The sequence below is a fragment of the Schistocerca gregaria genome, chromosome X, assembly GCF_023897955.1.
Source record: "Schistocerca gregaria isolate iqSchGreg1 chromosome X, iqSchGreg1.2, whole genome shotgun sequence".
NCBI classification, from domain to species: Eukaryota; Metazoa; Arthropoda; class Insecta; order Orthoptera; family Acrididae; genus Schistocerca; species Schistocerca gregaria.
In genome coordinates this window covers 727,270,963-727,283,919 of record NC_064931.1, presented here as the reverse complement: position 1 = coordinate 727,283,919, position 12,957 = coordinate 727,270,963, and the positions used below count along the sequence as shown (strand labels likewise).

Genomic DNA, 12,957 nt, shown 5'->3' with positions numbered 1-12,957 from the left:
GCTGCAGCAACTCTACCCTGAAGTGGTGTCCCATGTTCTCCCATACGATCACTTAAAAATTTGTTTGCTAAAATATTTCGATTGTCAAGTGCACATTACGAAGGCTCACCATAAGTTTTTAGCTGCCACAAGCTCAGTGGACAATCTTACAGAGAATGGATAGCGACATTGCGGGGCTTATCTCGTGACTGTCGGTTCCAGTGTACTAACCCCAATGTAATCAGTCCTATGTAACTTCCCTTGTCAGATACATGATTCTTGTACATTCGTTGGATGAAGGATTCTGTAGTGACTTCATAAAACTCATGGATCCGACGTTAGAGACTTGCCTTTCGATCATTAGGGCTTTTGAACAGTCTCCGTGGTCATCAGCAACATTACACGATCCCTTGCAAGTGTTTTCTGCCTGCCCAACTCACTGGCCCCAACACAAGCCAAGGTCTTCACAGCATTCTGACTTGCCTGTGGCTGGCAAGCTCTTAACTAGTGTGTATGCCTGCAGTGGTTACCCTCATGCAGTAACTGTTTTATTACTCGTCCACGGCAACAGAGTTATTACTGCCGAGTTAAATGTTCTTCCTGAGGTAAGAAAGGACACAAGATGGACGTTTGCTAATCTTCCCTCAAGAGTAATTAAATTATGCCCTGATGGTTTCCCATACCCCTGCCTGATGCCCATGCTCCAGATGTTTTACACATCCACACAGTGCTCCCCATACCCACAGGTAAAAAAAAGATTTGCATCACCCCGGTTCGTAGAACTCATGAAGACAGACGTTGACTGTGAATATTGTCATCTGTTTTTCTTGCCTGTGAATATTTCGTTGCCTGCAAAATGCCGTTTCCTTGCTCTGTGCCGAATTGTTGTGGAAATTATGACGGTGGACCAAAAGTAACTTTGTTTTAATTTCTGGAGGATGAAGCAACGAGGAAGAAATGGTTGTCAAGAATTCGCAGAGGTAACTTTACTCCTTCTTTAAGTTCAAGAGTGAGTATGTATTTTGTTTATTTCTTAAAAGAGGCAATAGCAGTGAACAATGTCCGTAAAATGTTAGCCGCCAGTGTGCTACTTTGCAAAATGCCGTCCACACTATTAGACCTGCGACAAAATCATGCAATATTTAACTAAAAAAAAAAAACCTAATAGAAAGTCCGCAAGAGCATACGAGAACTTTCATGGGTGACTTTCAATCAAAATTTTTGTCATTAAAAGTCGTCTTCCACAGCAACTACAAAACGGAAGAATGGTGAATGGTGCTCAGCCATAAAAGATAAATATATACTGTTGCAGACGTTTAGGTAGGCCTTTCCGAGATTTACAATTTATACTACAGCACTTCCAGTTTGGTACTGGAAAAGAGCACATTGGCAAACACTTTCACTTTGTATAGCTGACGATCTTTGAACGGCTAAACAGACTGTCATCAAACAAGTCGTGACAATCCTCATTAAAGCAACTTTAAAATAAACTCAACTACAATGAAATGTGTCCATCCATTTGGGAGCTTTGATGCCTCAGATAGTGAAAGTTATTATAGCCACTTTTTACTTCGGAGCTAAAAGGTATGCAGAAATAAGTTACAGACAGAAGAACTGGGTCATTTAAGAAAGGAAATCTTGTGATTCATGAGAGGTATATCAGACTTCTTTACGAATTTTACAGTCTATTGCTGTCGCCAAACGGACTGCGAGCACCGGCACCAGACTCTGTGCGTGACGTCACTGAGCGGGCGCGCAGGCTTTCCTCTATAGGGGGTGCTGGCTGGAGCCGTGCCGATGGCGTCACGAATCCCCTGCCTCTTCCATGAGCACCTAGACGCTCGAGCAACTCAGTACTTCGCCGCCGTTTAGGGAGTAGGATGCGAGCGCCCAGCCATATCCGCATCTGGCCTGATGTCAACGGATGACTTCTTCGCTCTAGGGCTTTGGAGCGTGCCGGACGTAAACACAGCTACCACCTCGTGGCCTCCATACTCTGAGTGGACAATACGGGCCATACACAGCAGCAGCAGTGCGCATGGTCAGCAGCCAGAGGCTGACGTACCGGGGGACGCGGTGTTAGGGTATTCACCTTGCCCGCCATCGTCACTTTCAGTTTCCAAGTCTCATGATTGTAAACAAACAGCAATGAACAAGTTATCGTAACCTCTTTCTGCCGCAATTACATCCTTTTCTAGCAGAACCACCGACTATAACCGACCAACTAGGAATTCCATTGCAGCTGACGATGCAGAAGCCAGTCACCAACTGCACCGTTATAACTCCATCCCAACGCAAGTGTCCAGGACATCGAGGACTAGTTAAAACAGCTGGGGGTCGGCTTGCATCAAGAGAGAATACAACGGCCTTGACACGCTTCCCATCCGAATCAGTGCATGCATCCACGCCAGAATGGCTGCAACGTCATACTGATAAGAGGTCTCCATCTGCCGATTTCTTAGTTTAAATCGATTTTGTAATCACTACAATACTATCATCTACACACTCTGTCTGTGAAGTTTCATTTGTTTCCATTTCCCCTACCGGACGCTTTCCTTTTTTATGTCAGGCAGTGTACAATTCTAGCATCTTAACACTGGGCCGTCATAATTTATAATAGGATGTCAAATTAAACACCTTTCAGCCGTCTAGATTCCAGCCTTATCTTATTTGGCAACCAGTTTCAGCGTTTTACTACGCCATCTTCAGGCCCCTGACCGAGATGTAGGAAGATTCTATCTTGGTTGTGATCAAAACAGTGGCCAGCAAATACTGGTATTAATAGATTTTTGCTATACTGATGTCTTCAACCATCAACTGGCGACAGTCGGTAGATGATAGTTGAAGTTAGCGCTAAAGCAAAAATCTACTAATATCAGTATTGCTGGCACCTGTTTTGATCACAACCGAGGTAGAATCTTCCTACACGTCGGTCAGAGGCGTGAAGATGGCGTAGTAAAACGTTGAAACTGGTTGTCAAATAAAATAAGGTTGGACAGCAGGCGGCTGAAAGGTTATTAATTTGGCATCATGTATCGAATAGCCGAGTCCTGCAACCATCGCTAAAAAGTCGGACATACAGAGGCCAATTCCTAATGGTTGTACCGTTACCAGAAATCTCTCACATATGAGGTCGACCAAACTGTGGATTTTCTGGCGGCGTGAGACACAAATAAAGTAAAATTTTCCCATTTGAGATTATATACCCGACGCCGTGCAATGACACTCACCTATGCGTGACCATACAAAATTTATCTTATCAAAACTCACGATGAATAAATTGTAATCAGTGAACTTTCTAAACATGCAAAGAATTGGCTGATCGCTGACGTGAAGATCTGACGAACACATATGTATGGCAGTACTTGCAACTTGCATACTTAAACTTCCATTTCCAGGACGGAAGAACGCTATTAAAAACACTAAAATAGAAACGGAAAATTCAGTGTTTTATTCCTTTACTTAACAGAGGCAGGTTCTGCTTTGTAACGCTATTAATAATTATAGTATGACACCGAACACTGTATCGAAGAAGAAACTAATTTGTCTGCAACGACAAGTAGAACCGAGATGCAGAAACATGTCACTATTCCATCTACATACTGATATTTTAAAACGAAAAGTTGAAGAATGTGAACAGTTTTACCTTGTCGGAGAATGCTGAATCTCTTGAAGAAATTCCAATCACAGGAATGTGATAAAATCCACTTGTATAGGACACGGCAGCAGGAGAAAGGTCACCAGTTAACGGGTGAGAGACAATTACTGCATACACCTGAGTGACACAAAAAGGCATATCTAGAAGCTGTAAATCCAATTTTCTTTATAGCAGTAGGTCTAACAGTAATATCACAAATTGAGTGCGCCTTGATGTAAAACATCTTGTTATTCGCTTTTTGCTTTATTATCCCAAACTAGTTTCGGCGACAAATATTACCATCTGTGGTTTTCTTTAATCTAAAACATGCAGAAAATGGTATGGTTGTACAAACACAGCAAAACATTATAACATTTTTATAAATCGTCTTTTGAAATATAGTTTTATATTGATACTTTCATACTACCTTATTTATTGTACGCTACAGCATGTTTTAAGCAATTATTGGCGCTGTTTGTGACATATTTTCTGTTCTTTTTTTTTTTTGTTGCCGTCTTTTTACTTAGGGAACATCATGTCATCTGCAACCATATGAGCGGCTGTTAGTAAACAAATACTCAAAGGTGAACTTCGTATGTTAGCAGCTGACGATTTGTAAAAATCTAATAATGTTTTACTGTGTTTGTACAACCATACCCTTTTCTGCATGTTTTAGATTTAAAAACCCCATTGATGATGGTGATATTTGTCGCCGAAACTAGTTTGAGATAATATAGAAGTAAACGAATAACAAGATGTTTTGCATCAAGGCGGACTCGCATTGTGATATTCCTGTTTTTCTATGAAAACACGGACCAAATGGAAGAGTTCCCAGATAATATTATAGCAGCATATCTTGACTAATACCCGTTTCTCGTTCAGATTAACACTTTATATAGATTAATTTGAAGTTAAATGACATGATACTGAACCGTTTTTTGGTCTTTTTCTGCACCAAAAGAAAGAGATAAAGCTCAAATGTTACATTTCAGGCTTTTCGTTTTAATCAGCTTTTCTTAATTATTAAATTTACACTCCTGGAAATTGAAATAAGAACACCGTGAATTCATTGTGCCAGGAAGGGGAAACTTTATTGACACATTCCTAGGGTCAGATACATCACATGATCACACTGACAGAACCACAGGCACATAGACACAGGCAACAGAGCATGCACAATGTCGGCACTAGTACAGTGTATATCCACCTTTCGCAGCAATGCAGGCTGCTATTCTCCCATGGAGACGATCGTAGAGATGCTGGATGTAGTCCTGTGGGACGGCTTGCCATGCCATTTCCACCTGTAGCCTCAGTTGGACCAGCGTTCGTGCTGGACGTGCAGACCGCGTGAGACGACGCTTCATCCAGTCCCAAACATGCTCAATGGGGGACAGGTCCGGAGATCTTGCTGGCCAGGGTAGTTGACTTACACCTTCTAGAGCACGTTGGGTGGCACGGGATACATGCGGACGTGCATTGTCCTGTTGGAACAGCAAGTTCCATTGCTGGTCTAGGAATGGTAGAACGAGGGGTTCGATGACGGTTTGGATGTACCGCGCACTACTCAGTATCCCCTCAATGATCACCAGAGGTGTACGGTCAGTGTAGGAGATCGCTCCCCACACCATGATGCCAGGTGTTGGCCCTGTGTGCCTCCGTCGTATGCAGTCCTGATTGTGGCGCTCACCTGCACGGCGCCAAACACACATACGACCATCATTGGCACCAAGGCAGAAACGACTCTTATCGCTGAAGACGACACGTCTCCATTTGCCCCTCCATTCACGCCTGTCGCGACACCACTGGAGGCGGGCTGCACAATGTTGGGGCGTGAGCGGAAGACGGCCTAACGGTGTGCGGGACCGTAGTCCAGCTTCATGGAGACGGTTGCGAATGGTCCTCGCCGATACCCCAGGAGCAACAGTGTCCCTAATTTGCTGGGAAGTGGCGGTGCGGTCCCCTAAGGCACTGCGTAGGATCCTACGGTCTGGCGTGCATCCGTGCGTCGCTACGGTCCGGTCCCATGTCGACGGGCACGTGCACCTTCCGCCGACCACTGGCGACAACATCGATGTACTGTGGAGACCTCACGCCCCACGTGTTGAGCAATTCGGCGGTACGTCCACCCGGCCTCCCGCATGCCCACTATACGCCCTCGCTCAAAGTCCGTCAACTGCACATACTGTTCACGTCCACGCTGTCGCGGCATGCTACCAGTGTTAAAGACTGCGATGGAGCTCCGTATGCCAGGGCAAACTGGCTGACACTGACGGCGGCGGTGCACAAATGCTGCGCAGCTAGCGCCATTCGACGGCCAACGCCGCGGTTCCTGGTGTGTCCGCTGTGCCGTGCGTGTGATCATTGCTTGTACAGCCCTCTCGCAGTGTCCGGAGCAAGTATGGTGGGTCTGACACACCGGTGTCAATGTGTTCTTTATTCCATTTCCAGGAGTGTAATTATAACTTGAAAAGTTGCATTTCTTAAAATATTAAATACATTCAGGATAATTTCGGCTAACTATAACACGTTTGAAAAGTTAAGAATAAAGTAACTAATTTTAAGCACAAAATTATCACCAACACCGGAAAATTGTAATGAACAGCTATGTTACAATATATAGTGGAATGTTGCACGAGTACAGAAGCATTAATTTAGTTTAGTACTACACCAGCGAGTAAAGTCGCAAAAGAGCTACTTTACTAGATAATTAACTTTATTCATATTTGCATATAGTTTCATATTTACCAATTAAAAATAAGCTCACGTAAATAAACATTATTCTATGAGACAGGGATTGAAAAGGGAAAACTTAACTGACTTTCAAATTTTGCTATCCGTCAGGCAGTTTATATCATTAGGCAAGTAATTAAAATGTTTATCAACAGTAGTGTTGATAGCTTTCTAAGTAGAAACTTTCACCGTTTGTCAGGGATACCGTTTAAGTATTTTCATATAAGGACCCACAGTCCTTTGTGGCTCGTTCCGAAGTTATTAGACTTAGTTTGGCTTCTTGCCCCACTTTCGTTCGTATCTTTATTCCACTAAAACTAATGCAAATGTCGACGGTATGCGCTCTGTGAAATCGAACATATTCCATTCATTCACGGTGCTTACTGCTGTCAACATGAACGCCCATGTCACTATTCGCCCGAAATCTTGGATTCAGTATTGCTCGGTTCTGTCTTAGGTCTGCTCTTCATGAGGTATTAGTCGTACTTAACAATGATGCGCAACAGTATGGACATGGATACGACGACGCCATGCCGAACTGTGTTCGTGTTTCATCTGAGAGTTCTCTTGTATTTCACTCTGTTTTCTGTTATGCGTTTAGATAATTGCGTAACATAGACTTTTGCACTGTTGTGTAGTTGTTTTCACAGAAGCAAAGGTAACGTACGAAATAATTAATCGTTAAATCATTAGCTCTCAGCGAGCCAACGGAGACCACGAGTTCCTCATACCAATGTACCCAGAAGGTACCCCTGGACAACACCTCGGGTGGGGGGGACTAAATGCAGTTTTTAATGAAGAGTAATTCGGATCACCGTTTTTACAGATTTTTAATTGTGAACATCATTATGATTTCTCAACTGTACTAAGATGAAGTACTCATTTTACTTCGTGAATAGTTCAAGATATCTAAACGAGGTTTTCGGCAAGTGAAAGTACGCTGATGGGCACGTAATTTTCTTGCTTGTTAAACCTTCAAGTTTTGTAACAATCGAGATACTGAATGAGGTGTATTTGTTTTACTGAAATGTTACAGTATACTTTTTTGGAGCTTCGAAAGGTCTTGAAAGCTGAGTACAGTCTCATCACAATCATATGACTCTTGTTACTGTTAGCACTGAGTCTTTTCACAAAAGTATTCGAGAAATGTGCTAAAACTGAGAATCAAGACGGCGGGAACGTCCTATTGCAGTGTAAATACCACAAATTGGGGTTCTCGTGCTCGTTTTACATCCGCATCTACTTACATACATCGCAAGCTACAGTGGGGTAATGGCAGACGTAGAACTTCAAGTCATCTCTTTCTTATTCCACATGCAAATAGAGCGACGGGAAAGCCACTATCTGCGAGCCTCCGTACGAACCCTGATTTCTCTCATCTTATCTTCGTGCTCCTTACGCGAACACCAGTATGAACAAGCGTTACATTTCCGTACTCGTACTCGTCCGTTCTGTACTCGTCCGTTCTGTACTCGTCCGTTCTGTACTCTTCTTTCAAACGTTTTAAAAGGAAGGAAGATTAGAGTTTAATTTCCTGTCGACAATTCGATTGTTAGAGACGGAGCACAAGCTCGGATTACAAAAGAATGGGGAAGGAAATCGGCCCTGACCTTTTCAAAGGAATCATCCCACCACTTGCTAGGAGCAATTTAGGGTTCAAAATAGTTCAAATTGCTCTGAGCACTATGAGACTTAACTGCTAAGGTCATCAGTCCCCTATAACATAGAACTACTTAAACCTAACTAACCTAAGAACATCACACACATCCATGCCCGAGGCAGGATTCTAACCTGCGACTGTAGCGGTCGTGCGGTTCCAGACTGTAGCGCCTACAACCGCTCGGCCACTCTGGCCAGAACAATTTAGGGAAATCACAGAAAATCTAAATCTATATGGCCAGCCGGGTTTGGTTTTTATTTAAACAGTTATATTCAACCTTGAGTACGGAAACATTTAATTGAATGTAAACTACTTGAAGATGGGCAGAAACCCGAAACTGGTGGTGTGTTAAATAAAATGCGTGGTAGCGGTTATTATTCTACACCCTAAAAAGAAACAGTCACGGAGTTCAACCGTAACATTATGGACAAAATTCATTTTATTGTGGAGTCATTAGGTACTCTGACTTTTCTCAATACTGTATGGCAAATGGTGTTATCGAAATAGACTTGGATCATGAACCAAGCCTCCATTCAGTGCTGGGTAAACATTTAATGTTTTCTTTTGAGTGTGAAGCCACAAGAAAAATTCTCGTTGAAATAAAATGTTCTACACCAGGAAGTTCATGACAAATTATCTTCAACTCGATCAGATTATTATTGGCCGGCAGTGGGTGGTACCAAAATGGTATAAGCCTCCTTATGTACCTAGGGTCGTTGTAGATCTAGTGAAAGGACTGGATAGCTCAACTACACAGAAATGACGGTTCAAGGGTTACACATTGAACTTGTATATTCGTGCCGGCCACTGTGGGCGAGCGATTCTAGGCGCTTCAGTGCGGAACCGTATTGCTGCAACGGTCGCAGGTTTGAATCTTGCCACGGGCATGGATATGTGTGATGTCCTTAGGTTAGCCAGGTTTAAGTAATTCTGAGTCTTGGGGACTGATGGCAGATGTTAAGTCCCATAGTGCTTAAAGCCATTTGAACCATTTTGTGTAGTCGTCAAATTCCGCTCTTCTGTATGTGAAGACAGGTTTAGTTGTAATTTCATACTGAACTGTCATTTGCTGTTATAATCGACAGTAAATGTATATGAGTTAAGTATTTTATTCGTAACATGACAGTTATGTCCACTAATACCACATGTAGAGGAAAAACTAATTTCACACAGTGTATGACCCCGAGAGCCACGGCAGACATTACACAGAGGTCATATAATGAACACAAAATATAGCCGTTCATAGAGTGCCAAAAATGTAAGTTTGGAAATCAAGTATGGAGCTGTAAATAAAGAATTATGCCCAAGCAGTTTTTGAAGAAAAATATTACACCCCCCCCCTCACCCTCCCCCATGGGTTTCGAGTTCTTTGAAGAAAAATATTACTCCTACACATGGATTCCTACTTCAGTCTCCAACAAGCCGTTGTTATACTGAACATCAGAGTGCGGGATTTAAGTCACTGGTGGTCGAATTTGTAATGAGAGGGAAAAATGATGATATTTACCAGCGATCAACAGCGAACTAAACATATTTATGGTATAAACAAATATTTAATTTTAAATCAAAAAAGGAACAACCACATTACAAGCTCGTCAGACAATCTCAGTGTTGTTTACACTGTGTGTGCCAGTTAGATTGCTTTGAAAAGAGTATGTCGGATGGCCGAAATAAAACATATGTACTGCAGTGGGCGCTGTATTCGAATTTGATGGATTTTGGCGAATATCAGTATCCCCAGAGATGGCGAGGACTTCGGAACTCACTTTCAAGGAAAACGTCTGATGATTGCTTCTGCAAATGATCTCGAGAAAACGCACGCGATCGATGGGCGGTGGTGACTTTCGGTTTTATTTTCTGTGGTATAGGATTGTGCATCGCGTTGAAGATGCATAAGTGCTGGTGGACCTGATGCGTTGTGTGACAGACCTAGTCACTGGTGCTCATAGAGTCAAGCAACTCAGGTGATAATTTACATCAATAGGTGGAATACTACAAGTTGGTGGAATAAGTGAAAACAGGAGAATAAAACCAATTTTTTCTGTTTCGGGAGTATTCATTCTGCAGTGCTCTTACTCCTGCAATCTTTCGGAAGCCAGCAATGATACTCCTTGCAATACTGGTTGGAACTATTCTGTATTTATGACAAATTAGAAGTTGTTGTAAATCTTCGCTCATTTCTCTTTTCCATCACGTTTCTAAGAAATTCTCTCCCACCCCACAAGTTACCAACATTCGCCTTCGCAACTGTAAACTACTAATCTGATGGGGCTTGACAGTCAACTTTGCAGAAGGCAAAGAATTCCCATTCTCTGTCCTTCCTTGCCAATTTTCCTGCCAGCAGCGTTACGTATGCAGCTGAATGGGCTGGTGGGCTAATCACTCACTGATAACGCCTTTCAAGGAAGCAGACCGTGGTGAATGTCTGCTGGTGACTGAATCGAAATCCGCGGTGGTCTCGCGGTTAAGGCGCTCAGTCCGGAACCGCGCGACTGCTGCGGTCGCAGGTTCGAATCCTGCCTCGGGCATGGATGTGTGTGATGTCCTTAGGTTAGTTAGGTTTAAGTAGTTCTAAGTTCTAGGGGACTGATGACCACAGCAGTTAAGTCCCATAGTGCTCAGAGCCATTTGAACCATTTTTTGAATCGAAATGTTCATTTAACTTGTTTATAGGCAGAGGTGGTTACTCATCAAGCTTATTTTTGAGTATTGGGAAAGTCGGCATAGCTTATGTCGGGATTTCTTTTACATTCAAATCTACTACAGAAAGTGGAATTGGCAGATGAAACGATTTTGTATTGCTGTCTTACGGGAATGATGGCAATATATCTCATGAGCAGAGATCTTGGGCAGGGCTAAAATATCAGACATTAATGTTGAACCATACTGAACATCCTACCTCGATCCAGAAAAGCCGGCCGGAGTGCCCGAGCGGTTCTAGGCGCTACAGTCTGGAACCGCGCGACCGCTACTGTCGCAGGTTTCAATTCTGCCTCGGGCATGGGTGTGTTTGATGTCCTTAGATTAGTTAGGTTTAAGTAGTTCTAAGTTCTAGGGGACTGATGACCTCAGAAGTTAAGTCCCATAGTGCTCAGAGCCAATTTTTATCCAGAAAAAATTAAATTTGTATAAGTTTAGAAGATTTCACAGAAACTGGTTTGTGTCTGCGTCGAAGTCCGTCAGTTCTGAGGTATGTGTTTTTCTAATCTACGAGGGTTGGAACTTTAATAGTGGCAACTATTTATCTGAAGCTCGTACAAAATAGATACTTGTTTCAAAGTTTTACTGACCTTCAAAGTAATCACCAGCATTGTGTACAACCCGTTGCCAGCGATGTGGAAGTCGTAGGATACTCTTAGCAGTGCCGGTTGTGTTGACAGTTCGAGCGGCGCGGTCTGTTGCCCGACGAATTTGTAGCAGTTCTGAAGCGAATGCCGTGAAGTGTTTCCTTCAGTTTATAAATCGCGTTGAACTCACGAGGGCTTAAGTCAGCGAAGTTCAGTAGGTGGTATAGCACTTAGCAGCCCCATCAGTCAACCAAATCAGTAGCAGCTTGCACTGTATATACTTGAGCATTGTCCTGCAAATGATGGTCAGGTCCTGCAGAAAGTGTAATCACTTCTGTCTCTATGCTGTTCACTTTTGGAACACAACCTACGACACTTTCTGCAGGACCTGGCCATTTTGCAGGACAATGCTCAAGCACGTACAGTGCAAGCTGTTACTGATTTGTTTGACTGATTGGGCTGCTAAGTGCTATACAACCTACTGAACTTCGCTGACTTAAGCCCTCGTGAGTTCAACGCGATTTCTAAACTGAAGGAAACACTTCACGGCATTCGCTTCAGAACTGCTACAAATTCGTCTGGCAATAGACCGCGCCGCTCGAGCTGTCAACACAACTGGCCCTGCTAAGACTATCCTATGACTTCCGCCTAGTTGGAAACGGGTTATACACAATGCCGGTGGCTACTTTGAAGGTCAGTAAAACTTTGAAACACGCACCTGTTTTGTACGGGCTGTAAATAAATAGTTGCCACTATTAAAGTTCCAATCCTCGTATCTAATTTTTGACGGAATGGAACTAAACATTAATTTGTCCAGAAGAAATTTCCTAAACATTTTTATATTCATCTCATTGTTTACTTCTGTAACCTCTGTTTCTCTCTCTCTCTCTCTCTCTCTCTCACACACACACACACAGAGAGAGAGAACATGGATTTTCGCTGTGCTTGAGTGCTTAACAACACAACATTCGTATTTTGATGTGCTCACTCTACGTTTTGTGTTACTTCCCTTGTGTCCTCTCTCGCTCCGAACCACATTTTTAAAAGAGAAAACGCTGTGATTGGCAAAGGTGCTAACTAAATTGCGCAATACACACAGAGAATTGAAATGTGCACGCGAAATCAATTCCTCCGAAACAACTTATTAAAGTCTATTCTTTTGATGTCTAACATGCAAAATTACAGAGAAAGTCATATTATTGTCATTTCTTACTTACTCTTTGTGCTATGAGGAGGTTGCACACACTAAGGGCTGTTCGTATTGGATTTGGATCCATCTGCATTGCAGTCGCATAGTACGTGATGCCTTTCGGCACTATATGCTCCGCAAAGTTCAGGTTCTGAAAACAGAAGTTACTGGGTATTAATAGTAAATATTTGTTCTCAGTTACGCTGTTGTCACGTTGTATCAGGATTGAGCCTGTAACCAAAAATTTATACTCAACAGAAGGTGTCTTTAACCTCATAATCCTAAACATCATCAGTATGGTGTTATTGTACTTTCTAATGTTAATGAAAAATAGAAAAAATGAAAGAACTAATTGTAGTTTTATCCTCGCTGCGATAATCTTTTTCTTTTCCCAAATACTAGCATTCACGTTAGTGAAATCAATGACACGTTACACATGGAGACAATCGATCCCGACCCGTGGAATATGCGTACC

General features: G+C 42.7%; 1 protein-coding gene across 1 annotated transcript in view; it reads right to left on the bottom strand.

Annotated features, from left to right (window-relative positions):
- The window catches only part of LOC126298972 (glutamate [NMDA] receptor subunit 1), a 516,838-nt gene that overhangs the window by 327,551 nt on the left and 176,330 nt on the right, over positions 1 to 12,957 (bottom strand). Inside the window, exons 3-4 of the mRNA XM_049990592.1 lie at positions 12,511 to 12,633; positions 3,626 to 3,754 (exon numbers count right to left, since the gene is read on the bottom strand). Of these exons, the coding sequence (XP_049846549.1) occupies positions 3,626 to 3,754; positions 12,511 to 12,633 (252 nt within the window). The remainder of the gene's footprint in view (positions 1 to 3,625; positions 3,755 to 12,510; positions 12,634 to 12,957) is intronic.